This window comes from Herpailurus yagouaroundi, unplaced genomic scaffold (genome assembly GCF_014898765.1).
Source record: "Herpailurus yagouaroundi ecotype Mexico unplaced genomic scaffold, PumYag 194, whole genome shotgun sequence".
In the NCBI taxonomy this organism is placed as follows: Eukaryota; Metazoa; Chordata; class Mammalia; order Carnivora; family Felidae; genus Herpailurus; species Herpailurus yagouaroundi.
In genome coordinates, this window is record NW_024412425.1 from 1,561,132 (window position 1) to 1,586,665 (window position 25,534).

Below are 25,534 nucleotides of genomic sequence, written 5' to 3' on the forward strand. Positions count from 1 at the left end.
AGAATGAAGCTGCCAGTCTACACCAGGGACTCGACATCTTATGGCATTTCCTTTCCTCCACTTTCCCCCAAAGGCAGTCACTATAGTCTCCACCCCCTCTTCCTGCAGACAGCAGGCTCAGAGGGGAGGACACTTTCCTGAGGTCACTCTGCCAAGACTCTGAAATATTTCCTATGTAAAATAGGAATCATCAGCGCAGGTACACATCAAATAACATTGGCTAGGCCTCCTGGCTGGTGTAGGCTGGGACTGGGGGATGGGGTGGTAGGGCAGGGGGAGAATGGCCTAGCCGAAAATCCCAATTCTTGTAATGTCTCTCTAAGAATGGTGAGGACTAGTTTGCAGCCTTGGAGACAAACTTTTTTAATGTTATTTTTTAGAGACAGGAGACAGAATGCAAATGAAGGAAGGAGGGAGGGAGAGAGAGGGAGAGAGAGAGGGAGAGAGAGGGAGAGAGAGGGAGGGAGGGGGAGAGAGAGAGAGGGAGGGAGAGAGAAATCTGAAGCAGGTTCCAGGCTTTGAGCTGTCAGCAGAGCCCGACGTGGGGCTCGAACTCATGAACCATGAGATCATGACCTGAGCCAAGGCAGACATTTAACCAAGCCACCCAGGTGCCCCCAAACTCTTGATCTTAAATTAGCAAGGACTCCTGTTTTCTAAGAGCCAAGAACAAGTCAGGCCCCGAAGAGAATGTTACTGGCAAGAGCTGATGGAACTCCCCAACTCGACACAAATGGGCGTCGTTCTTCCCGTTCCCAGATGAGGAAACCGAGGAAAAGGGAGAGTCACCAAGCCAAGGACACGCAACGGTCTGAGCAGTAGCCGGGATAGGAGGCCGACTGGATCCTCCTCCATTCAATCCTCCGGCTACTGAGGAGCCTCTGGCGCCTACACGTGAGACCAAAGGGCAAAGGTGGAGCCTCCCTTCACCGGGAAGCCGCTCCTGTTCACCTGGGTTTTCGAGAGGGCGGAAGAGCCCCACACCCAGCTGCAAGGCTAGACTCCTACATCCTCCTCACCTCCTCCTCCTCCTGGCTGACTCAGGGCCGCCTGCTCACTACCTGTGACCTGATAGGTCAGGAAGGTAGGGGTGGAAAGTCGATTGCCGGGGTGGGGCAGGGAAGGAAACCTGAAGAGGGAAGAGAGGAGCCCGAAGTCCCCAGGCCACTGGACAGGAGCCAGGGCGGAAGGGGCACCTGCACAGGGAGGGCAGAGGCCTGCTCCTGGGCTCCCTCTGGGGGGTGAGGGGCAGAAGCAGGAAGCCAAAGAGCAGGAGACAACAGGAATAAGAAGTCAATAAATCTTTATTAAGCGCCTGCCGAGTTACTGTGAGGAGGCCATGATGCTGGACACACCTGTTGAGGAGAGAAGGGGCAGCAGGTCAACGGGAAGAACGGGAGACCAACCTCCAGCCAGCAGCCATGACACCCACAATTCTGCAGGGGTGGCAGATCGCAAACCCCTTCTGGGCCCTGGTCACCTTCACAAGGCAGTTTGGTTTTTGTTTGTCTAAAGTAGTCTCTATGCCCAGCATGGGGCTTGAACTCATGACCCCGAGAGCTCATGCTCTACCTACTGGGCCAGCCAGGTGCCCCACAAAGGCAGTCGGGGCAGTAGTTAAAAATCGGGACCAAAGCAAGGAGACCCAAGCCCTCATCACAACTCTGCCTCATACCAGATGGGTGACCTCAGGCGAGTTAATTAAAACCAGTTTCCCCAACTGCATAAAGCACCCCCCCACATACACACGCACAATCAGAGGGTTAAATGACGAGCTTAGAGCAACGCCTGGTACAAGCTGTTTGCTATTCTCACCACTCTCACAGTGACACTGACTATATACTACGTGCAAGACGCCGGAAACACCGAACTTCCAGCTCCTCACTGCAGAGCCCCTCGCTCCAGTGACTTCCCACCTGAGCCCCCACACAGGGGGCACCTCTCATTTAGAGTGAGGGGCCACAGTCCCTAAGCGCAGAGCTGACTTTCCACTCGATCATGCTCCTAAGTTAATACCAAATTAGCTGGTTTGTAACTGAGAAGGCATGCTGTACCAGGACATACCTTTAAAAACACCAGGTTCGTACCAAGGGACGGGGAGGAGACCCAAGGTGCAAGGGAGCAGCCCATCCCCGGCCCCAGGTTCTCGCTCAGACACATGTACTGAGCAGGTGAGAGCACTAACCTCACAGCTATTTCACTCTGTTCTCAGCTGAGGGATCTGTGGGGCCTGTGCTAGTTCAGCGTGTGTGTGACAGCGATGACCACGGCTGACGCGGCAGAGCTTTGCGAAGTGTTCACTTTGCCCTCATACCTCCGTGAGGTAGGTTATTATGATATTGTTCGGTACTTTACAGTAACAGCCCCTACCATTCAGGGTTCACGTGAGGACCGTATGACTTAGAAGTGTAAGGAACTATGTAGTATCTGTCATAATGACTGGTGCTCTGATCCCCACTTTTTAGATGAGAAAACTAAGGCACAGAGAGGTAAAATCACTTGCCCAAAGGCGCACAGCTAAGAAACAGAGAACCAAGATCTCCACCCAGCTACCCAGCTCCAGAACTGGCACTACCCCCAAGGACAGAGGGCCAACAGAACAGAGCCCCCGCGACCAGTAAAGGTGTGGAGACACCCTGCAAGGCCCGTCCAAGCCTTGGGGTGTCCCAAGGAAGGACACCCCCCCCATCCCTCCCTCAGCAGGGAGGCTTGGAAAACAGGTCCATGGAGTCTGGCAGATGCAAATCTCCTGGCCCTGAACCAGAACGTAACCACCCGAGTCCCTGGGGGCCCTAGCCTTGGTCTATTGAAGGGCATCTCCTTAGCCCCACAGCCCGAGGCCTTGAGGCACCACTCACTGTCAAAGTCGATCTTCTCCACGATGTTCTTGGGCTTGATGCTCTCCTCCTGGCTACAGATAAAGATCTGGCCCGACTCATCAGCGCTCCAGCCATATTTGCTCATCCACACCTTTAGCTGGCTGTCTGCAGGTGACACAGGTGGTGCAGGGGCTCAGTCACCCTGAGCCCACACTACCAGGCAGCCGAAGGCCAGGGCGCCCTCCCTGACCAACTCCCCGGCCGCCAGTGTCTCCTGCATTTCTATGGTTCATTCTCCAAACGGCAGCCAGAGGGAGCCTTTTAGCTTTCCAACCCTCACCTTACAGAGCTTTTGGCTAAACTTCTTTTATTTTCTATTTCGCTTTTCTCTCCCCAGGGCAAATCCTCGTGTCTAACAACAGTAGTGAGCTTCCTTCTCTGCTTTTCCACGCAACTTTGAAATGGTTCCAAAATTATGTCATCGCTGTCACTAACACTAAGCCCAGATCATCAGTTGGGAATTTCTTTGCAGTCCGGTTTTTGCCCTTAAAAAATACGCCAGTAAGGATGTTCAGCTAGAGGGTCCAGCTCCTTGAAGTCACTCTTTTGTGTGACTATTAGCGATTTGATACGGATTGATCTGCTTCTCTTTAGACTCAAGTCTGAAAGCAGTTTCATCCCTTTTTGACTTTTATCTCTTTAAGAGAGAGGAAGAGTGCACTCACGAGCAGAAGAGGGACAATCTTTTTTTTTTTTTTTTTTTTTTTTTTTGTGAGAGAGACAGCCTGCAAGTACGGGGGAGGGGCAGAGAGGGAATCCCAAGCGGTCTCCACCCTGTCAGTGCAGAGCCCAACACGGGGCTCTAACCCATGAACCATGAGATCATGGCCCGAGCTCAAATCAAGAGTCAGACATTCAACTGACTAAGCCACCCAAAGTGGCTAAGAGAGAGTGAATTTTAAGCAGGCTCCACGAAGGGCTGGATCTCACCACCGTGAAATCATGGCCTGAGCCGAAATCAAGAGTCAGATGCTCTACTGACTGAGCCACCCAGATGCCCCTAATTTCACTTTTTTTAAAAAAAAATTTTTTTTTTCAACGTTTATTTTTTTTTTTTATTTTTGGGACAGAGAGAGACAGAGCATGAACAGGCGAGGGGCAGAGAGAGAGGGAGACACAGAATCGGAAACAGGCTCCAGGCTCTGAGCCATCAGCCCAGAGCCCGACGCGGGGCTCGAACTCACGGACCGCGAGATCGTGACCTGGCTGAAGTCGGACGCTTAACCGACTGCGCCACCCAGGCGCCCCTAATTTCACTTTTAAATATGTAAATATTGGGGCACCTGAGTGGCTCAGTCAGTTCAGTGGCCTACTTCAGCTCAGGTCATGATCTCATGGTTCATGGGTTTGAGCCCCGCGTGAGGCTCTGTGCTGACGGCTCAGAGCCTGGAGCCTGCTTCAGATTCTGTGTCTCCCTCTCTCTCTGCCTCTCCCCTGCTCATTCTCTGTCTCTCAAAGATGAATAAACTTTAAAAATAAATAAGTAAACAAATAAAATATCTGATGTAAAGCACTTAGTACAGTGCCTGAAACAGTGTCCAACAAAAGTCAGTTTCTGCTAAAAAACCTAAAATCACACACGTACACCTACCCGGATCAAAGAGCAGAAATACCCAATAAGGTACCAGACAAATCTCACCCCTGACCCTCCAAGGAATAACCACTTTTCTTCATTTTATTTTTCTTCCTGTGTTACTTCTTGTAGAAATAAGCAAATACATAAACACAGTTTTCTTCCTTTCTTTCTTTCTTTCTTTTGGAAGGATTTTTTAAAAAACCCAATCTGATCATGTCCCTCCTTGCTCAGAACCCTCCTGGGGCTCCAGATCACTCAGGACAAAGGACTAAGTCCTCAGGAGGCCCCATGGCATCTGAGGCTCTCCCTCCCGCCACCACCTCTCTGCTCCTCGCCCACCGTGCTTCCACCAGGCACCCTGGCCGCTCTGTGAATGAGACTTGCGCGTCCCTGCTTCAGCAGCCTCGTCTGCTTGGCCTTCAGGCTCCTGGCCTAACTCCACTGAGGGACCTAGCCACCTCACCCCCACGAGCTGACACGAAACACACACATCGCATCTTGTTATTTGTTTCTGAGGAGAGCAAACCCGAACCATTCTGTTTCGCTACTGCTGTATCCCCAAGGCCTAGAACAGTGCCTGGTAGTACAGAGAAGGCATTCAGAGAACTTAGGCAGAATAAACGAATGCCACAGGATCTCCACGGAAGAGTACGTTTCATGCCAGCTCCTCACTCCCTCAGTAATGAGCTGGGCTGTGCCTTCGAATGACTTGCTGACGCAAGGGTGGGTCCAGCCGAGGAACTGGTGGAGGCCCACTGCCCCTGACCACCCCCAGCCTCCTAGACTGGCACCAGGGACCCAGAGAGGCCTTACCGGTCAGATCCCCGAGCATCTCAGCCAGTAGCCAGCGATCAATGTGCTGGTAAGTGATGCCCACAACATGGCAGATAACTGTAGAGATCAGGGACAAAGATGGTGAAGGGCCACCCCCAGGACCCTGCTGCCACTCCCTACCCCTTCCCCCTGGGGAGCCCAGACACAGAGAGGAACTTACATTTTCGGACGGAGTCTTCAAAGCCAGTTATACCCTCCAGGAGGTCCATATTTTCATCCAGGGCTTGCTGGGAAAGCAAAGATAAAACTCACGACAATGTTAATAACACCAAGAATGTTAAGATTAATGAAATTAACAATAGAAGTTAACACTCGAGCATTCACCCCCCATGCCAACTTTTCTTCTGCGTGCAATCCTATGATGGAAGTTACTACTTTATGCCCGTTTTAGAGATAAAAAACCAAAGCTCAGGGCAGCAAAGTGATTTGCCCCAAATCACAGAGCCAGGGTTTGAATCAGAAGGCAGAAACCACAGACCCAAAGAGGGAACAGAGACAGATTCGCTAACTGTGTTCACCCACCTCCCCTTGCTGTCTCACTCGGATCTGAAAAGGTCAAGTGTCCCACCCATGGCCCACAAGGCCCCACAGGACCTGCCTATCACCTCCTCCCACTCGGCCCTTTTCTCCAGCCACAGGGGCCTCCTCCCTGCTCCTCAGACATACCACGTACCCGCCCACCTCCAGGCCTTTGTGCGGGCTGGTGTTGGGTCTGGAACTCTCCTTCCCCATGGCCAGCACCCCCACTTCCTTCAGGTTTCTGTTCAAACCCAGCAAGGGCTCCCGCCCACGTTAGTGAGGAAAATGAGGAACCCACACGGACAATGAAAAGGAGCAGCCAGTGAGGCAGGATACATAGAAGCCAAATGATAGAAGGGCCCGGGGGGAGTGGAGCGTGACCACCCCATCAGAGGCGGCCGACGGGGCAGACAATGTGGGCTCCACACTGTGTGTGCTGGGGACCGGGGGAGCAGAAGGCTGGTCACGAGAGCCTGAATGGAATGAGCGCGGTGGGGTCACGTGAGCAGGGAGGGAAGGCGAGACCGAGCGCCAGCAGCCTGCCCCTGGAGCAGGGTAGCTGACGGGACGGCTCTGCTGGACACCGAGGGGTTTCCTGGGACGGGAGCCTTTCTGCTCCGAGGGGAACAGAGGAAAGGGGCAAGAGGCAGAGGTAGTAGGGAGGGCGAAGGTCCAGGGAGAGTTCTCTTTTGTAGGCTAGGAATGAACTACACGGTGGACGTGTTCTCTGGTGACAAGAACAATCTGGGAAGGCCCCGTTTGCTGTTACAAGAGAGCAGGGAGCCGCCGGTGTGGTGGCACTGAGTGGGTGAGAGGGAAGGGGAACGGCGCCCGAGGAGAGGGAGGGGTGGCCGGAGATGGGAGCAGGGACAATTCACCCACTGAAACAGAAAAGTGCTCGGTCAGCCGCCAGCACGCGTGGAGGCTGAGGGCAATACTGTGTGGGAGACTTCTGCTTTGGCGGCTTCGACTTTCCCATAAAATGAGGTGGAAGGTCACCTCATTGACCTTGAGATGAGACGGGATGGGGGAGAGGGGACGAGAAGGTGCAAAGAGCTGGGAGGGGAGCAAGGAGCAAGGCCCTAGGCTGGAAGGGGATGAGGGTCGAGGGTTGTGGGGCTGGGCTGTCACGTGCTCCCTGGGGCCCTCCTCCAGCCTCTGTCTCTGGTCTCAGATACAGATGCACAATTTACACTAAAGGAAAAAGCAGAACAGAGGACTAGAAATGATGGCCAGGCCCAAGAACTGCCAGGCTGGAGACCTCGCAGGGGCGAGCTGGGAAGCTAGGAGGAAGTGGTCAGAGGGTAGAAATGTCTGCCATTCGTAGGCAGAGAAGGGAGCAATTACTGAAGACAAGTACCGGGTAGTGGCTCCCAACCTTCGCCAGGCATCCGGATCATCTGGGATAACTGCTTAAAACCCCAAAGCCTACACCACACTCACACCGGTCACATCAGGCTCTGATGGCTGAAGCCAAGTACCAGTACTTTTTTTGTTTTTTTTTTTAACTCCTTAGGGGTCCAACACGCTGAGAGCTGATCTAGGGCGTGACAGGGAGACAGGGGCCGAGGCCACATGGAAGACAGGAGCTGGAAAAACCCAAAGGTCGAGGTGGTGGAAGGATCACTGCTCTGGCTTTTCAAGCATCGGAGAATGACAGGAGTGGGGCAGTGCATAGGAGCTCTGTCCTTCACGAGAGGAGGAGCGGTTGCCAGGGGGCCGAAACCAACAAGGCGGGGCAGGAAGTGCCGACACCTGAGCTTCAGGACTGAGTGTGTGCAAGGGGAAACGGGATCTGGGAATGATGGCTCCTGGCCATCCTGTTGGGCCACTGCAGAAGTGGAGGGTGGGGCCCCAGTCAGAGCAAGAAAGGGAGGGAGCACTCAGAGGGTGGAGGATTTCCGCAGGAAGGACAGATGTGAGGGCACGCACGGGTGCCCTGCCCTGGGTGCTGGGGGCACAAGGGACGACGTGGGAGTCCGGACTCTGCGAGGGTGACAAATCCACGCGGTCACACTCGCAGAGCCCTGGGCACAGGAGCCACCGCCCACCGCTGTGCAGGCAGACAAATGTGCAGGGTCATCCCATTCAGCAGGCTGCCATGCCGGGCCCAGCAGCCCATCCTGCCCCCCGCCCCGGGAGCCAAGTTACCCAGAAGGCCTGGAAGTGGCAGGTCTCCAGCAGGTCCCCGAGGTATAAGATCTGTCGGATTGGTCGTTCTTCTTGCTGAGACGGGAAAGCGTTAAGGGAAAACAGACCTGAGCCTCGGGAGGCCGCGGCCGAGCCATCTCCCCGCGCCCACCTTCTGTCCGCCGAAGCACAACTGTGAAGGCAAACGGCGAGCCAACGACAGGAGACAATTAAGTCAGCGACTGGCCTGTCCACATACTGGGATCGAGTCAACTCTCTGAGAACCAACGCAGAGGCGCGACAAGACACACTGGGATACGAAAGCAAGATGCATACCAGCATGCATTGAGCGCCACCGTGGGGGTGGGGAGCAAATGGACATGAACGCACACAACTGTACTTGTGCGTCCCCAGGGGATCCCTGGCAGGGTGGGTACCCAAGAACTGCAAACAACTGTTGTCTCCTGGCGGTGGGGAGTGGGGTGGCTGCGGGACAGGGGAGGGAGGAAGCTTCTGTCTTTTTCCACCATACATTCTTTCTGTACTTGTAACGCCATACCATATGCCTATTTCTTTGGATGTTTATTTATTTTTGAGAGACAGAGAGAGACAGAGCACAAGCAGGGGAGGAGCAGAGAGAGGGAGACGCAGAATCTGAAGCCGGCTCCGGGCTCCGAGCCGTCAGCACAGAGCCCGACGCGGGGCTCGAACTCACGAACTGTGAGATCATGACCTTAGCCAAAGTCAGACGCTTAACCAACTGACTGAGCCACCCAGGCGCCCCAGCCTATTTTTTTTAAGCCACCAGAGCAGACCTCTGGAGAAGGTGGACAGTTTCGCAGAAGGTAGACCTCCCACGGACACACCTGGCAGCGCAGGTTCAAGGCGTAAGCCACCACTTCTCAGCTCAGCTGCATGCGGCAGCCCTGGGGACCAGGAGTGCCAGCAGCAAGGGGCACGGTGTGGATGGGGTGGCTCTGCCAAGTGTGTCAAGTGATCGCCGGGCAGAGGGAGGCCCACCCGGCCAAGTGCTGGACCAGCCACAAAAAAGCAGGTCAGAGCAAGATGGGGTTGGGGGGGGGGGGAGCGGGAAGCCAGTTCATTTTCACTCAACACCGTCACTAAAGGCCAGCAGTGTGCCACATACAGCTGTCAATGCAGCTCTTCATGACTCCTGCCTGGTGCTCAGGCCCCACTTCCTCCTCCTTAATCAGCTAGAACCCTCGTGGGAATCCTTCTAAGGCAGAAACCTACCCATAATACTCTGCGGTTTTAAAACCTTCTATAGTTTCCTAGCGCCCTTTTGAGTCTGACCAAAATGTATCTTGAAATCTGTGGTAAGGCCGCGCTGAACTTCCTCTACTGCCTCTGAAAGAGCACCAAACTCTTCTCTTCCTCCAGGCCTTCTTACGTACTGTTCCCTCTGCTTGATCACCCTTCCTTAAAATTTCATTTCGTTCATCTTCCGGATGTCTCCTCCTCCAAGAAGTCTTCCCTAACGTCCAGGCAGGGGCAGGTGCCTCCTCTCCTCTGGCCCCTCTAAACCCCAACCCCTGACTTCTCCAGGCTGTCATTGATAGAGGACCTATCTCCCCCACTGGACTGTGAGCTCTGTGAGGGCAGGGGCCAGACCTGTTTCAGCCACCAAAATGTCCCAGCCAGCACTGCAAGCCCGGAGCAGGCACCCAAGTGTTTGCGGCTGAACTCACAGACCCCTTCCCCGTGAATTCACCTACCTTGCCCTCCCCCCTCGCCCACACGCCCGGCCTGGAAATTAGAAGGATACATGTGCCTGATCGATCATGCACTTGCACAGTGTGAAGTCGGTGTGGGGCAGGTTGGTGAGGGCCTTTAGCAGTATCTGGGCGGTCACCGTGGTTTGAAAGAAGGCTGGGTTGAACTGGTACCTGAGAAGGGGAACAAGAGACACATCAATCGTGGCATCTGCCGGTCCCTGGGCCTCATCAGATGCCCGGCGCTTTGGCCCAGAGCTTGGGAGCTGGACGTGCCTGGGCTCCATTCCCAATCACAGCATTCTGGCTCTGTGACCTTAACCTCCCTGACCTACATCCCTGTTCTGCAGATGGGGGACAGTTAATCCTCCCAACCACCCAGTAAGGCGGATGCTGTTAAGTGGTTCACAAATGACAATGTAAGTATTAGTCTGGAATAGTGGTTGAGGCCCTGGAACCAGACTGCTTGGATTTTTTTTTTTTTTTTTTTTTTTTTACTTTTGAGAGAGAGATAAAGTGCAAGTGAGCACACGAGCAGAGGCAGAGAGAAAGCATCCCAAGCAGGCTCCGCATTGTCAGCGCAGAGCCTGACACGGGGCTCAAACTCACTAACCACGAGATCATGACCTGAGTAGAAACCACGAGTCGGATGCTTAATGGACTGAGCCACCCAGCCCCCCTCACCCCCTTAAAAATTCAAGTTAGTTGGGGCGCCTGGGTGGCTCAGTTGGTTAGGCATCTGACTTCGGCTCAGGTCATGATCTTGTGGTTCATGAGTTTGAGCCCCACGTCGAGCTCTGTGCTGACAGATCAGAGCCTGGAGCCTACTTTGGATTCTGTGTCTCCCTCTCTCTCTGCCCCTCCCTGCTCATGCTCTCTGCCTCTCTCTCAAAAATAAACAAACGTTAAAATAATAGTAATAATAACAAAAATCCAAGTTCGTCATCAGTGTAGTCTTGGCTTCAGGAGCAGAACCCAGTGATTCATCTCTTACATACGACATCTACTGCTCATCCCAAAAAATGCCCTCGTTAATGCCCATCACCTTGTTACCCACCCCCCTCCCCTCCAGCAGCTCTCGGTCCAGACTGCTTGGATTTAAACTTCCCTGCTAAGGGACCCTGGACTGCCTATTTTAAATTCTCTGTGCATCAGTTTCCTCCCTCGAAAAAAAGGGACAAGAACGACCCTATCTTCTTCACAAGGGCAGTATAGCATCCGAGTTAAAACACACAAAAGCTGACAGCACGGTAGCTACCGCATGAGAAGCACCCACTAAGCAGCAGTTATCATCAGAAACAACGGACAACCCCATCAGTACAAGTGGTGTTATATCTCCATTTCCCAGACGTCAGAATCGAGACAATATATAAAAATTACACAACTGACAGTATGTTGAGAAAGCACCGCGAGGAAGGAACTCAACTATCCGTCAACAAGCGAATGGGCAGTTAAGACAGTCACACAGCGGAGCACTAAACAGCAAAAACAAAAACCTGCAGCCGCAGACAAAATGGATGGATCTCACAAACCCAGCGAGACGAGGAAGATGCCGAGTCTAGAAAAGCTCACGCCGTCTGACTACATTTGCGTCACGTTCAAAGCAAACAAAAGTAAGCTAAGCTAATCGGTATGCATGCGAGTGTGGTAAACTCACATGAAGCCAGACCACGAGAGCCTAAAGTGGTCACCAGGGTGGGGGTGAGGTGGTGGCACAAAGCATACAAGGCAAAGGGCCTGGGGCCCTGGGCAACACTCACCTCTATGCTATGGGTGGTGATCACGTGGGGTTTCACTTATACTCACTTAGCTATTCATTTGTGTTTTGTACTAACCTATATTTGTACCCTGTAGTTACTTTTTTAAAAACCATCTTTCCTCCTGCCCCAACTCCCTTGGCTTCCTAGTTTTGCACACCAAGAAAAGCCACATCCCAAAGGCTACCCCCAACTTCAGCCTCATCCAATGTTGCCAGCAGTACCCTGCTGGTTGCTGGCCTGGAGGCGGGGATGGAGGCAGACACTCACAGCTTCAGGACGGCCAGGTTGGCTTCCAGATCATAGGCATTCTCCTTGGCCTGTGTCTCCACATACCGCTCCAGCGTGGCCAGATTCTCAGGATTGTACCTACAGAAGAATCAAGATGGGTGAGCAGTGAGGAGACGGGCTGAGACCAGTCACTTGGGGAGGGGGGGGCGGCACTGCAATCTGTTCCTCCTCCCCTCTAAATCTGGCACTAACCACTTACTCTACTAAAGTCTTGAATCAGCCGTATAATCTCTAATAACACTTGCCAACTTTCCAGACCTAAGCCTAAGCTCCGAACCCCATCAGAGCCCTGGGTCCTTTCTAGGATGCACCCCTAACCTCTCAGCCAATCAGTCATTGTAACCCGTATACCTGGTCTCCTGGACATCTTTGCCACTCACCCCCTTCTCCCCCTCCGCGCCCAGACTCCTTTTAGCTTCTCCCACTCCAGGCCTGACCACTATCACTGCCTACTGTCCGGTTTGTCTGGACTCTGAACTGAGAACTGCACGAAAAGCATGGCCTGCAGCTGTCTTGGTCACCTCTGGTCCCCAGCACTGCCCAGCCTGACAGAGTAGATTCCAGTAACGTGTGCTGAATAAATGGCATGAGAGGAAAAAGAAAGACGACATGAAGAGGCACTGACACGCAGTGAGAGGTTGAGGAACACAGTCACGGGAATCTTGAGGCTATGAGAGGGAAAGCTGAGAAGCAGAGAGACCTTAAAGCAATTAAAAGGCGGGGGGGAGCAGTAAGAGGTAGGCAAGGCTGTATCTCCTGTCCGTAGGTCCAAGCAGCGCCGTTTCCTTAAACATCTCCGCCGGGAAGAGTGGGAAAGCCTACTGCCGAGCAAGTGCAGGATCCCGACCACCCCTTGCTGTCTCTAGAAAATCCTCTCCACCACGCCGCCTGGCCAGAAACGCTCCCTCCGACCGGGCTCAGACCTGTCGATACCCTTGAGCAACTTGCCAACGTTCGCTCTCATCTGCTCAAACATCGCCATGACTACGGTCGCCTCCCACGCCGGGGCCCAGGGCCGAGACTCCAACCGAAGCGGCGTCCGCCAGGACCGGAAAAGGAAGAAGGGGCGGAAACGGAAACTACGTTGGTGTCTCCTCTCTGAGGCGCTTACGACAGCTGTCACGTGACTCTTCCCGGCAGGCGCAGGGTAGCGCGTGCGCATACGCAGCACCCGAGCTGGCCTTACAGCGAGAGGCGGCTTCATCTAGCTCAGTACGCAGGCGCCCTCTCGGGGCGAGGAGGCGGGGCTAACGTTTTTCCCGGGCCTCGCGTACCGCGTTGTAGCGCCTAGAACGTGCGCGCGAACTCCCGAGGAGGAAGACGGCTGTCTAGCTGCGCGCCCGCGCGTCGTGTTGCGCGCGATCGTGAAGTCACAAAACTGCCGGGGTGCACGTAGCAGTCCTTAATTTGCGCCACAGCCAAAGTTCCCAGGGAGGTGCTCTCTGAGGTCCCCTTTGCCCCAGGTAGCATCCTGAGCTTTGGAGTTTCAAGCCTTGAACTTGGTCTTCACGCTCCGCCCCAACTCCCGGGGTAGGGACCCGCAAAGGTGGTGTCCTGCTCCACAGCGGCTGGAGTGAGGGCTCCTGGACCCTGCCGGATGGCGCTCGATCCCCTTTTGGCTCCAGTCTTGCCGGTGAAGGCTAGTGCCCCATGCGTTCTGTCTTGAGTTATATGCGTACAGATTGCTCACTGTAGGCGTGAATGCACAAGCATGTGTCATATACATAGGGGTATGTGCTCTGAGTACATCCACATGTGTTCACACAGGTATCCAGGCATGGGTACTGGTCTATGTACCGTGGGTGCATAAGCGCGTACCACTAAGTATATGTATGCACGCCAGGGAGCAGGCACCACTGCCTGACTGCTCCTGTGCGGGCCTGCCATCTCAATCTCCTCAAGCACTCAGCAGTTTCAACTGTGGTTTTTAGCCACCGCCCAGAACGGGGGAGGGGGTGCTAGGGCACCCTCCCCCCAGATCATAAGATAGTTTGCATCTGGTTTACATTCAGCCCAGGGTCCTTGAGTTCGAGGGGGGGGTCCCCTGGGTCCCAAAGCAAGTTGCCCCACACCGACAGGCTCTCAGGGCCCAGGGGACAGGGGGTGGAGCCGGCTGCACAGCGTTGTGCAGGGCACAGCCCTGTGCTGGGGCAGGAAGCGAGAGTGGGGAGGGGGGAGGCCACAGCCGGTGGAGGCAAAGCAAGGCGGGTGCAGGACGCAGGACTTGTGGGGAGGGAGGGAGGTGCCACACTCGAGCCCTGAGGCCCTGCTGGCCCCTGGGCGCGGGCCCAGCTCCAGCCCCCAGGGATGGACCTCGTGGACCCCGACATCTTTAATAGGGATCCCCGGGACCACTATGACCTGCTGCAGCGGCTCGGTGGCGGCACCTATGGAGAAGTCTTCAAGGTGAGGACACCCCCCCCCCTTCTCCATCACCCTCAAACCAGTGAGACTTTGGGATGAGGCCCAAGAAGGGAAGGGGATGAGAGAGGGTCCCAGTCCTTGGCTTTGGTCAGGGATGCTGAGAAAGAACTCGGGCGAATGGAGCCTGCCTGACTGCCAACTTCCCCTTTACAAGGCTCGAGACAAGGTGACGGGGGACCTGGTGGCAGTGAAGATGGTGAAGATGGAGCCTGGTGAGAAGAGGAGACGGCAGCTCCTTCCCCACACCCCTTCCCCTCCTCTTGGGACACCGTATTGCCTCCCCCATATTCCTCCCCTGCAGCGGCCTTTTCTTTCCTGTCCCTCCTCACAGACGATGATGTTTCCACACTTCAGAAGGAAATCCTCATCTTGAAAACTTGTCGGCATGCCAACATCGTGGCCTACCATGGGAGTTATCTCTGGTGATGAGCCTCAAACCTGCCCTGGGACCCCCCTCCCTGGCCCCTAGCCTGGAATCCCCATTCCTGACCTCCAATCCTGGACCCCGGCTTTTAAACTGCCCCCCCCAACTTGATCCCCAGTCTGAAGTCCCACTTTTCTGACCAGAGCATTCTCCAATGTGCTCTGCAATTCAGGACGCCCATTTCTGAGTGGGGATCCCCGACAGTGGTCCCTTCATAGTAACCAAACCTGAAAACAAGGCCCCTTAAAACTGGTCTTTCATCATCCTGCCTTCCAGGTCCCCCGGTTCCACTCTCTGCTCCTTTAATTCCCTAAATCCCCTGACCCCTAAATTAATATCCCTGATGTCCTAGTGATGACCTCTGTCCCCCAGACCTGACACCCTGGGCCCCTCTATCCCCGCCTTAACCTGCGCAACCTGGGAGATATCTGCCCTGTCTCCTGGGTTAGCATGAGACGGCAGAGTTAGGAGTCCTCCGGGGTTAGGAGTCCAAAGATGTGGGTTTGAGTCCTGTTGACCCTGAACATACATTTTCTCTCAGAGCCTCAACTTGCCCACCTGTAAAATGGAAGTGGAATGATCTCACTCTGGTGGGCGAGGTGGATGACAGCTGTTACGTTAAAGTTTTTGTTGAACTGGAACAAAACAGACAGTGAGCCGGGCTGTCCTACGATAATGACTTATTACTGCCGTTCTTATTACTCCTGAATTGTCGTAGGCTGCAGAAGTTCTGGATATGCATGGAATTCTGTGGGGCTGGTTCTCTCCAGGACATCTACCAAGGTGAGAGGAAGGGCAAGGGGGTTCATCTCCCCCGCCCCCGCCCCGCCCCGTCCATCCCTCCTGTGTCTCTGGGGTTGTGCCTCCTGGGATGGTCTTTCTGGTCCACATTTCCCGCACTGAGCCCCACTCTGGGCCTGGGGCCTGGCCTGGTTGGTGCTAGGGATGCTGTAGTGACCAAGTGGGCCCTGGGCCCTGTCCTCCAGGACTTGACAGTCCAGCCCCAGTCCTTCTGCATGCAGTGATCCCCTCTGCTTCCTCCTCCCATCTTCCCCCGTCTGCATTTTCTCACCAATGTGTCTGTGGCGGTGTTTGAATATTTCTGCATTTTTGGCCCATCGTATGGTCCACGTTTTCGTTGGCTGAGTGACTGAATTCCTGATTCTCCCTCTCAACCTGCATTTCACTCTTTTGGAAAACTTGAGGGTAGCGGCGGGGGGTGGGGGGTGGGTCTCTGATCGCCTCTCAATTTCTGATGGCCACCACTGTCTTTGGTCATCTTTCTGTCTCCTTTGAACCCAAGATCTTAAATGTTAGCAAAGGAAGAAATTCATTAAGAAGTCATCAAGGAGGGGGGAAACTGAGACCCTCAGAGAGGAAGTGGCCCACACAGCCAGTCCGCTGAAGCTGGTGTCCGACCACTTCTCTCTGTCTGTTGTCTCCCTGTTGTCCCCTCTGTGTTTCTATGTTTCTCAGAACGTCTTTCTTCATGTTTTTCGATCTCAGTTTGGATCTGTTCCTGTTTCTCTGTCTTTCTGTTTCTCTGTCTCATTCTGTGTGTGTGTGTGTGTGTGTGTGTGTGTGTGTGTGTGTGTCTGTGTCCCTCTGCCTTTCCTCATTTTGCAAAGTCACATCACCCCCTGCTCAGAGCCCCCCCTGGGCTTTCATTTCCCTCCAAAGAGAAGCCCAAGCTCCCCCGTGTGACCCCCACCTGCACCCAAGCTGCCAGACTTCGCCTCCTACCACTTCTCTCCCTCCCCCACTCTGCTCCACCCACTTGCTGCTTTCCAAACCCACCAGGCATTCTCCCACCTCTACGCCTTTGCACCTGCTCTCCTGTTCCCCTCCAAGCTGGACTGATCACGTCTTCACCCCGTCACCTTCTCAGAGTAGAGTAGACTTCACCGACCACCCTGTAAAATGTCATACCCCTTCCCACACATATTTCCTGTTGTTCTTTCTTGCTTTATTTTTTTTTTTCTTACGATTTATTAGCATCTCACGTGCTATGCTTTACCCATCTTGTTTGTTTGTTGTCTCCCCGGAATGTTCTCACCACAAGGGCAGGGATGTCTGTCTCTTGTCCACAGCTCTCTCCCCAGTGCCCCAACACAGTGCCTGGTACCCAGTAGACACAGTAAATATCCGTTTAATGAATCTGTCCCCCTCCAGCCTCATGTTCCCTGCGTTGCCCGGGGACGTCCCTCCGTCTCCCCCTCCCACTTATCCTACACGCTTTCCCTCCCCACGTGGCATCATCTCAGCCAGTGTGGGTGGGGGCCAGGGGCTCCCAGGTGTCCTGGTTCCCACCCAACGCCACGGGTGTGATGTTTGCAGTGACAGGCCCCCTGTCAGAGCTCCAGATTAGCTATGTCTGCCGGGAAGTGCTCCAGGTGAGGAGAAGTCTGGTGGGCCTGGGTCGGGTTGGGCCCTGTTCCAGCCCCCGGACTCTCATAGCCCCCATGTCCACTCTCTTCCCCAGGGACTTGCCTATCTGCACTCACAGAAGAAGATACACCGGGACATCAAGGTAGTCTAGGGGCAGAAAAGTGGCCTTGTGGGTGGGGGGCCCAGGAGACGGAAGTGGTGTTTGGCGGGCTCAGGGTGGTGTTGAGCTGGGCAGTTGGGAAGGGCCAGCGGATGGAGGCAGCATGGGTTGGGGGCGGTGTCTCCGACAGCCTCTAATTTCCCTCCTCCTCCCCTCCCCCCCCCAGGGAGCCAACATCCTCATCAATGATGCTGGGGAGGTCAGACTGGGTGAGTGTGATTGGTGGGTGTTGGGGGGAGTCTGGCTGGGGACCAAGGGGATAGGGGACCCCAGGTCACCATGTCTCTCTCTGCCTCCAGCTGACTTTGGTATCTCGGCCCAGATTGGGGCAACACTGGCCCGACGCCTCTCTTTCATTGGGACGCCCTACTGGTGAGGGATGCCTGGCGGGTAGCTGGGGATGGAGTGGGGGCAGTGGTTTTCCTCACCTGCATCACTGGGAATCTCCTTCCCGGCCCCTTTCCCTGCCTCTGCCTTTTTCTGTTGAACATTCTGTTTTCTTTTTGGCTCTCTCTCGAGTTTTACATTTACTTAGGTCTCTTGGTATTAATTTTTAAAAATGTTTTTATTTACTTTTGAGAGAAGGAGAAAGAGAGAAAGCATGAGCAGGGGAGGGGCAGAGAGAGAGGGAGACACAGGATCGGAAGCAGGCTCCAGGCTCTGAGCTGTCAGCGCAGAGCCAGACGCGGGGCTGGAACCCAGACCCGTGAACCATGAGATCGTGACCTGAGCTGAAGTCGGTTGCTTAGCCGACTGAGCCACCCAGGCGCCCCTCTTTGTATTGGTTTTTATTCTGATCCTTCTGTCTTGACTTTTTTGTGTCTCTATTTCTGTTTGTCTCTTCACCTTGATGTTTCTTTCTGCATCTGGTTCTCTCCATGCCCCATTCTCCTTGTCTGTCTCTCTCCCGCACCCACCCCCATACCAAGGAGTATTCCCCTTCCCCACCTTGTGTCACCGCTGGCTTTCTGAGGGTCTCTGCCCCCAGGATGGCTCCCGAAGTGGCAGCCGTGGCCCTGAAGGGGGGATATAACGAGCTGTGTGACGTCTGGTCCCTGGGCATCACTGCCATTGAACTAGCCGAGCTACAGCCACCGCTCTTTGACGTGCACCCTCTCAGGTAGGCAAGTCCCCCTGGGCCCAGAGGCCCCGCCCCGCCCTGACCCTGAGTGCCATCCCCCAGCCTGCTGCCCCACACCAAGGCCCCCTACAGGGGACACCCCTTCCTCCGAGCTCCATCTCAGAGCCCCAAGGAGCCTCTCAACCCAGAAAGCCTTTCCTTCAACCCTCCACACCGGGAGGGCTCCACCCCCTTCAGCCCTCCACCCCCGCAGCAGGGATTCCCCGAGCCTCTCTTCATAACTGCGGTAGTTGTGTCCTGTGATCAGCAGAGTCCCCTGGAAGGGACATCCCAGTGCACTGTAAAACCTAAACCTTGTTCTTGTTCTGTCCCTTGCTTTGCTCCCTGGTGACCTCCGTGCTTTGGGGGACCCCTCGAGTCATTGAGAGTCTGAACACTGTGTCCTCTCCTTACTCTTCCAGAGTTCTCTTCCTCATGTCGAAGAGTGGTTACCAGCCCCCCAGGCTAAAAGAAAAAGGCAAATGGTAGGAGAGGGGAGAGGGCGAGGGAGGGCCAGGGAGGGCAGAGCCAGAAACCACGGTCTGATGGGAGAGTCTCTGGTTTCCTCACCCCAGAACTTCTTCCTCCTAAGGTCGGCTGCCTTCCACAACTTTGTCAAAGTCACCCTCACTAAGAACCCCAAGAAACGACCCGGTGCCACCAAGATGCTCAGTGTAAACTTCCCCTCCCTTCCCTGAAAAGCTCTTCCCAAACTCACCCCCAGAATTCCCCAGGACCTCTCCAAAACTCTCCAAAATGTACCCTAGACCTTTTGCCAAGATACCCTGAGTTGCTAAAACTCACAGATTCCCAGGGGCCTCCAGACCCAGTCCTGGGTATACTCTGGAATTCAACGGGGACCCCTTTCCCCCGCTAAGGTACCTGTGGGATTCTCCAAGGGCCCCTGCTGGGAACCCTAGACTCTTCTAATCCTTTCCAACCCCTCAAAATCCCCCAGCCTCAGTTTCCCAGAGTTCCCTGCCTTCTTCCTCAGTTGTCCCCCCCCCCAGATTACCTTAGGTTCTTCAGCCCGTGTCCCAGCCTCTCCCCAATACCAGCCTTCTGTCTGCTGACACCGTCCTCCCCCTCTCCAGCATCAACTGGTGTCCCAGCCCAGGCTAAATAGAAGCCTGATCCTAGATCTTCTTGACAAACTGAGGAATCCAGGGAAGGGGGCCCCAGTTGTCGAGATCGAAGATGAGGAGCCTGAGGTGAGGGCGCCCCAGCTGACAAAAGCCTTGGAACCTCCCAGCCTTTGCTTAGGCTGGGCCCCGGGCCTGGAGTGCTTTCCTGAGGCCTCTCTTAGAAGGAAAAGGGGGAGGAGGGATGGGGAGCTGGGCACAGGGCTGGGGGCACAGAGGGCTATGGGAGAGCCAGAGGCTCCTGGCTGGGCCCGCAGGGTGGTAGGGGTGTCTGGGGGAGGGCCACGGTCCTGATGCAGCTGCCACTCTGCCCAGGTGCCCCCTGCCGTCCCCCGGAGGATCAGGTCCACTCACCGATCCAGCTCTCTAGGGATCCCAGATGCTGATTGCTGTCGTAAGTAGAGACGCCTTAAGCTTGGGGTTACTTGACCCGATAACGGATCCAAGAGAACCATTCTACCCTCTGTGATCCTGCCAGAGACCCTCATCGCCACCATCTGATCTCATGATAGGCCCCGGAGACCCTCGTCATTTCCACACAGACCCTCAGAGACCCTTCTCACTATCTGACCCCGCAAGAGACTCCAGAAAACCTCATCACCAGCTGAGCTACAAAATGACTGTAGAGACTCCATGAGACTTCCCATAACACAAGGACCCCCCCCCCAAGAGCCCTCAGAAATCTCTGTCCGATCCCCACGACCCAAGTGGAAGCTGAAAGCACGCACTGGATAACCTTGAGCCCCATCTCTCTGGTCCCAAACCCTGACCCCCAAATGAGATCCTGTAAACCAAGATTTTCCCCACCCGACCAAGGGACAGCGCCAGTCCTAAGATCCTGACCTCAACCCCCAAATTCTACCCTTTTCTCAGCTCCATCTCCTCAGCTCACTGTGTTACCCTCCTCCCTTCCAGGGCGGCACATGCAGTTCCGGAAGCTCAGAGGAATGGAGTCCGGACCCACGGCCCACACGGTGAGGTGCCTCCCCCCCCCCCCCCCCACTCACCTCAGATGCCCTCCCCTTCCGCCAGGCACTGCTGATCCTTTACTATCCCACAGGCCCACTTACAGCCCCCTGGAGACTTCAGGAGCAGCAGCCCTAGGTCAGGGACCCTCGGTGTGGAGGGGAGGGGGCTGGGATATGTGAGGGAGCCGCCTGAGGGTCACGCCTGTCACTCCTCAGGAGGCAGCCGTCAGAGTCAGACGACGACTACGACGACGTGGACATGTAAGAGAGGCGTGGCCCCCAGCCCCACTGGCCCTCACCCACCCTCACCTTCCTACAGCCACCATGTCCCTTCCATCCGGACCCCAGCCTCCGCCCCCACTCTCCTTCCTCCTCCAGCGGCACCCACGCTGAGCCCGGGGCCTCCAGCCCTCAGCTCCCAGATGTTGCTCTGGCCCCAGACTTTCCGCCACAGCCCTAACCCTCAAAGCCCAGCCTTCACCCGCATCTTCCCCCCTGGAAATTTCCCTCAACACCAGACCCCAACCTCAGTGCCTGCAGTCAGCCCAGCCCCCAGGCCTGGGTCCGCCTCTCGCCCACCCATCCGTTCTGTGCATCTCCTCTGAAGTGGGCTCATGGGCAGAGCCCAGCACCAAGTGAGAACCTGGCCCCCAGGAGCTCATATGATCTGCATCACCAGGTGGCTGTGAAGATTCACGCTTGACGCGTTGTCCCCACTTGATAGCCGGTGTTGCGGTTGCCAGTATCCTCACGGCTACGCTAACAGCCATGATAATCAGCTCCAGCCCAGACCGAGTCACCCCCACCCTCTTGTTCTCAGACCTCCAGCCCCAAACCACTCCCATCTGCCCCCAGTCCTTGTTACCGACACCTGTGCCTGCTTCCCCAATCTTTGTGTTCCAGCCCCACCCCTGCAGATGACATACCTCCTCCACTGCCTCCCAAGGTAAGGCCTTGGGCCAACGGAGCTGGGGGCCGGGGGCGGGGGGGCTGAGGCTGGGGGCTGGGGACCAGGAGGCCAGGGTCCCTAGAGGCTGGGGTACTGGGCACTCTAAGGCTGGAGTCTGGGGCACTAGGTCCCTTGAAGTCTGGGAGACCAGGATGATGAACACACTGTAGTCGGGAAGGAGCATCCTTGAACCTCAGGATGGGAATTCAAAGTATTTAGCCAGAGGGACACTGGTCCCAGGACTAAGCTATCTGGCATTAGCCCTTTAGTTGTGGTTTTTGTTTTTTCTTTTTAATGTTTATTCACTTTTGAGCGAGAGAGAGAGTGCGCGAGCAAGCGGGGGAGGGGCAGATAGAGAGGGGGACACAGAATCCAAAGCAGGCTCTGAACTGTCAGCCCAGAGTCCAATGTAAGGCTCAAACTGATGGGACCTGGAGACTATGACCTGGGACCTGGAGATCACGACCTGAGCCAAAGTGGGAAGCTTAACTGATGAGCCACCCAGCCGCCCCTGGCATCAGCTCTTTAGTCGATGGAGTGTGTTGTGGGCGTCAGGGTTGATGCCTGGAATGGTAGTGGGACATTGAGGGCTCAGAGCCATGAACAATGTCAGTTCTGGCAGAGGCAGGGTTGGGATCTAGTGTATTTCCCCACACGTCTTCTCCATCTCCATAGCCCAAGTTCCGTTCTTCGTCAGATGAGGGTCCCGGGGGCACTGGGGATGATGGGCAACTGAGCCCCGGGGTGCTGGTCCGGTGTGCCAGTGGGCCTCCCCCACGCACCCCCCATCTCGGGCCTCCCCCAGCCGCCCGAAGCCCCCACCTAACTGCCCATTCAGGTAACGGGGCAGGCTGGGGCAGGAGGTGGGCAGGGGGTATGGGTTGGGCAGGGGAGGGGGCTGCTTTGGGGACTGATTTTCCCCCACCCTGTCTCAGAACCCTCACTCTGGAACCCAACCCCCCGGGACCCTGGTCAGCCCCCACTGTTGCCCCCCAAGAAGGAAAAGATGAAGAGAAAGGTGAGACCAGCTGTGTTGAGGACTCACGCCTCTAGATGCCTGGGGGTGCCTAGGGGTGGGATGGTGTGCGGGGACAGGAAGAGTAACAATGACGCTAGGTGACATTTGTTGAGCGGTGTTGATCGGTGCCAGACCCGGATCTCATGTTTACACGTGGTGTGAACCTTCACAGATAGAGCTTGGTATCACAGGCAGTGACATCATCTCGCATGTCACAGATGGGGAGACGGAGGCAGAGAGGGATACATAGCTTGCCAAGGTCATAAACCTTTGAGGAGGCAGAGGCAGGATTTGAATGCTGGTGCTCTTGCGTCAGAGTCTTAACCCCTGCACATTCGTGTCCCCTCCTTCCTTTTGTTGGATCTGCTGCTCTGCCCCCGTGGCCCGCCTAGGGATGTGCCCTTCTCGTGAAGTTGTTCAATGGCTGCCCCCTCCGGATCCACAGCACGGCTGCCTGGATACACCCCTCCACCAAGGGTGGGCACTCAGGAGCGTCACGGAAAGGAAGGGGGATGGGGAGGGCCCTTAATGGAGGCACAGAGGCAGGGGTGGGGGAGGGTCTTTTTTTTTAATATTTATTTTTGAGAGATAGAGGGCGCACATGCAAGAATGGGGGAAGAGCAGAGAGAGAGAGAGAGAGAGAGAGAGTGAGACAGAGGTTCTGAAGGGGGCCCTGTGCTGACAGCAGAGAGCCCGATTCAGGGCTCAAAGTCACAAACTGTGAGATCACGACCTGAGCTGAAATCAAGAGTCAGAAGCTTAACTGACTGAGCCACCCAGGCGCCCCCTGGGGAGGGTCTTAATAGGATGGGGAGGGGCAGAACCGAGGGAGGACCAGAGCCCAGGGTTACAGTTGGGGTTTGGGGATCAGATACGGGTAGAGTGAAAATGAATTTGTGGGTGAAAATTAGGAAAGTAAGAGTTTAGGGTCCAGGAATATCATAACAGAATGGTCAGAGTTTGGGGTATAAGTTGGACCCTTTAACCTCAGCTGGAGGTTAACGGTACAGAGGCTGGGGTCTGCAGTTTGGAGTCGGAAGTTTGGGGGATGGGAATGTAGGCAGAAAGGGAAAGGATTTGGGAATGAGAGATGTGGAGACAAGGTCAGTGAGGGGTAAATGTTAAAGACCCAGCATTAGGGGCATCTGGCTGGCTCAGTCTGGGGAGTGGGCAACCCTTGATCTCAGGATTGTAAGGTCAAACCCCATGTTAGGTGTAGAGATTACTTAAGATCTTTTTTAAAAAATGACTAAAACTTATTTAAAAAAAAAAAACAGAGTTAGAGTTTGAGGGGGACACACTGGACAGAAAAAGCCACATTTCAGGGGGCCCGAGTTTGAGGATCAGTGTTGAGACAAGATTAGCATTTGGGGGTCAGGACTGGGGAAGAGGAGGATGGAACTTTGGAGGCCATGTGGGGAAGCATGACTCATGTCGGGGTCAACGTTGAGGGGACAGGGGTCAGGATTTGCAGGTCCAGCCTTGAGAGGTAGATAAGAATGAGGCCAGCCTGAGCTGGCACTGGGTCAGGGCTTGGGTTCAGATTTGGGGAGACAGAGGCCGGGAGTAAGAGAGAACTGAGCGTCAGGGCTGGAGGACAGACTAGCAGTGTTTGGGGTCAGGTCAGGGTCTGGGAGGCCCCTCCCCAGGATGAGGCAGGTTCCAGCGTCCTTGTGTCTGTCCCCACAGACCAGCACCTGCTCCTGGGGGCAGAGGAAGGCATTTTCATCTTGAACCGGAATGATCAGGAGGCCACACTGGAGATGGTGAGGACAGCAGCTGGGGGACCGAGGGCAGGGGCTGGAGTTGGGGGTTGCTGGGGTCTTATGGGAGCCATCTGCCTCGTTCTCTGCAGCTCTTTCCTAGCCGGACTACCTGGGTGTACTCCATCAACAATGTCCTCATGTCCCTCTCAGGTCTGGCTGTGGGTCAGGTGGGGGGAGCGGGGTCAGAAGTTAAGGGGTCGAGAAGGGGTTGGGAGGTAGATGGGCACAGCTGAAAACAAAATAAAACAAACAAAAACATAGGCTCCCCCTTCACAGAGCCCGCAGTTAAAAATCTCAGCCACTTTGTCACTGTGGGACTTGCTCCCTGGGCCTCAGTTTCCCTACCCATAAAATGGGGTTCACAGTAGTCCCACCTCAAGTCAGTTTTGAGGTAAGGTCTACAGTAAGTCTTTACATTTCTTTGACGTTCAGATGAGAGTCGGAACTTATCCCACACTTTTGTGAAATAGAGTGAGGGGGTAGATAGAGGTTACAATTTTGTGTTACTGTTTTATAAACATTTTGCGTGAAAGAATTTCTAATTGACGGGGAAACACCAAGCCAAATAGGCTTCATGAGTTAGTTAATATCACATCTGTGATGACGGACTTCAAGAGAATTTCTGGATCGGTTTCTTCTTAAATTTAGTAGCGTGGGCACCTTCACCTGGCTGGCTAAGTGTCCATAGTTTCTCCTGCGGCTACCAGCACGGGAGGCTAGGGAACATACTCATTTTCCTCACCACTGTTCACCAGAGCCAAGCACAGGACCTGGCCTGAGGTGGACATTTACAATATGTTGAGTGGAAAATGAAGAAATAAAAGTGTTTGAGACTTGAAGCCTTGGGAGTTTCAAAGGGATAGGGCCAAGAGAAGGGACAGAGAAAGGTGGCTGTGTCTGGTGTCCGTTAACTGCCTGCTTCCCCTTACACACACATACGCTGTAGGAAAGACCCCCCACCTGTATTCTCATAGCATCCTGGGCCTGCTGGAGCGCAAGGAGACCAGAGCGGGAAGCCCCATCGCTCACATGAGCCCCCACCGGCTACTGGCAAGGTACCAGCCCCCAGTGGCGCCACAGGCCCCCCGCAACCCCCCCTTCCTGCCGTCCCTCCGCATTTACCCCTGCTTTCTCCTGCAGGAAGAATATGGTCTCCACCAAGATCCAGGACACCAAAGGTTGCCGGGCTTGCTGCGTGGGTGAGAGAGAGTCCTGACGGGGTGGGGTGGGGGGAACGTGAGGAAAGGGGGCGTGGCGGGGCGGGGACTGCATCTATCCAAGGCGGTTACATTGTTGAGGCAGGCTGTCAACAGCCCGGGGAAGTTGTGTGCCCTTTGCGGGGGGGGGGGGGGGGGGGGGGGGGGGGGGGGGGCTCGCAGAACCAAAACCACACAAAACCAAAAACCCCCGCGCGGGGGGGCACGCGGGGGGGGGGGGGGGGGGAGGGGGTGGCGGG

At 55.2% G+C, this 25,534-nt stretch overlaps 2 protein-coding genes across 4 annotated transcripts in view; one reads left to right on the forward strand and one right to left on the reverse strand.

The window, feature by feature from the left end:
* Nucleotides 1–1,286: 1,286 nt before the first annotated feature.
* EIF3K (eukaryotic translation initiation factor 3 subunit K) lies at nucleotides 1,287–12,784 on the reverse strand. 2 transcript variants are annotated; one of them, XM_040445954.1, is made up of 8 exons: nucleotides 12,643–12,784; nucleotides 11,699–11,797; nucleotides 9,725–9,845; nucleotides 7,960–8,040; nucleotides 5,450–5,516; nucleotides 5,269–5,346; nucleotides 2,859–2,984; nucleotides 1,287–1,355 (listed from the first exon to the last, which is right to left on the reverse strand). In XM_040445954.1, the coding sequence occupies exons 1-8, from the start codon at nucleotides 12,699–12,701 to the stop codon at nucleotides 1,324–1,326; spliced, it is 663 nt and encodes a 220-aa protein (XP_040301888.1). In that variant the 5' UTR covers nucleotides 12,702–12,784; the 3' UTR covers nucleotides 1,287–1,323. The 2 variants fall into 2 exon arrangements, with proteins under 2 accessions (XP_040301888.1, XP_040301889.1); XM_040445955.1 differs by having other exon boundaries at nucleotides 7,960–8,034; nucleotides 12,643–12,783.
* Nucleotides 12,785–13,928: 1,144 nt separating this feature from the next.
* Nucleotides 13,929–25,534, forward strand: part of MAP4K1 (mitogen-activated protein kinase kinase kinase kinase 1) — a 16,317-nt gene continuing 4,711 nt past the window's right edge. The window contains exons 1-24 of one of the 2 annotated variants that reach the window (XM_040445953.1): nucleotides 13,929–14,125; nucleotides 14,298–14,355; nucleotides 14,475–14,565; nucleotides 15,286–15,350; nucleotides 16,905–16,960; nucleotides 17,050–17,097; nucleotides 17,282–17,324; nucleotides 17,415–17,487; nucleotides 18,104–18,235; nucleotides 18,658–18,720; nucleotides 18,828–18,909; nucleotides 19,330–19,446; nucleotides 19,693–19,771; nucleotides 20,293–20,351; nucleotides 20,438–20,481; nucleotides 20,562–20,606; nucleotides 21,249–21,291; nucleotides 21,970–22,132; nucleotides 22,230–22,312; nucleotides 22,705–22,789; nucleotides 24,002–24,078; nucleotides 24,168–24,228; nucleotides 25,025–25,133; nucleotides 25,219–25,277. In XM_040445953.1, the coding sequence (XP_040301887.1) occupies nucleotides 14,027–14,125; nucleotides 14,298–14,355; nucleotides 14,475–14,565; nucleotides 15,286–15,350; nucleotides 16,905–16,960; nucleotides 17,050–17,097; nucleotides 17,282–17,324; nucleotides 17,415–17,487; nucleotides 18,104–18,235; nucleotides 18,658–18,720; nucleotides 18,828–18,909; nucleotides 19,330–19,446; nucleotides 19,693–19,771; nucleotides 20,293–20,351; nucleotides 20,438–20,481; nucleotides 20,562–20,606; nucleotides 21,249–21,291; nucleotides 21,970–22,132; nucleotides 22,230–22,312; nucleotides 22,705–22,789; nucleotides 24,002–24,078; nucleotides 24,168–24,228; nucleotides 25,025–25,133; nucleotides 25,219–25,277 (1,834 nt within the window). In that variant the 5' untranslated portion in view covers nucleotides 13,929–14,026. The remainder of the gene's footprint in view (nucleotides 14,126–14,297; nucleotides 14,356–14,474; nucleotides 14,566–15,285; nucleotides 15,351–16,904; nucleotides 16,961–17,049; nucleotides 17,098–17,281; nucleotides 17,325–17,414; nucleotides 17,488–18,103; nucleotides 18,236–18,657; nucleotides 18,721–18,827; nucleotides 18,910–19,329; nucleotides 19,447–19,692; nucleotides 19,772–20,292; nucleotides 20,352–20,437; nucleotides 20,482–20,561; nucleotides 20,607–21,248; nucleotides 21,292–21,969; nucleotides 22,133–22,229; nucleotides 22,313–22,704; nucleotides 22,790–24,001; nucleotides 24,079–24,167; nucleotides 24,229–25,024; nucleotides 25,134–25,218; nucleotides 25,278–25,534) is intronic. The other variant, XM_040445952.1, reaches the window with a different exon arrangement.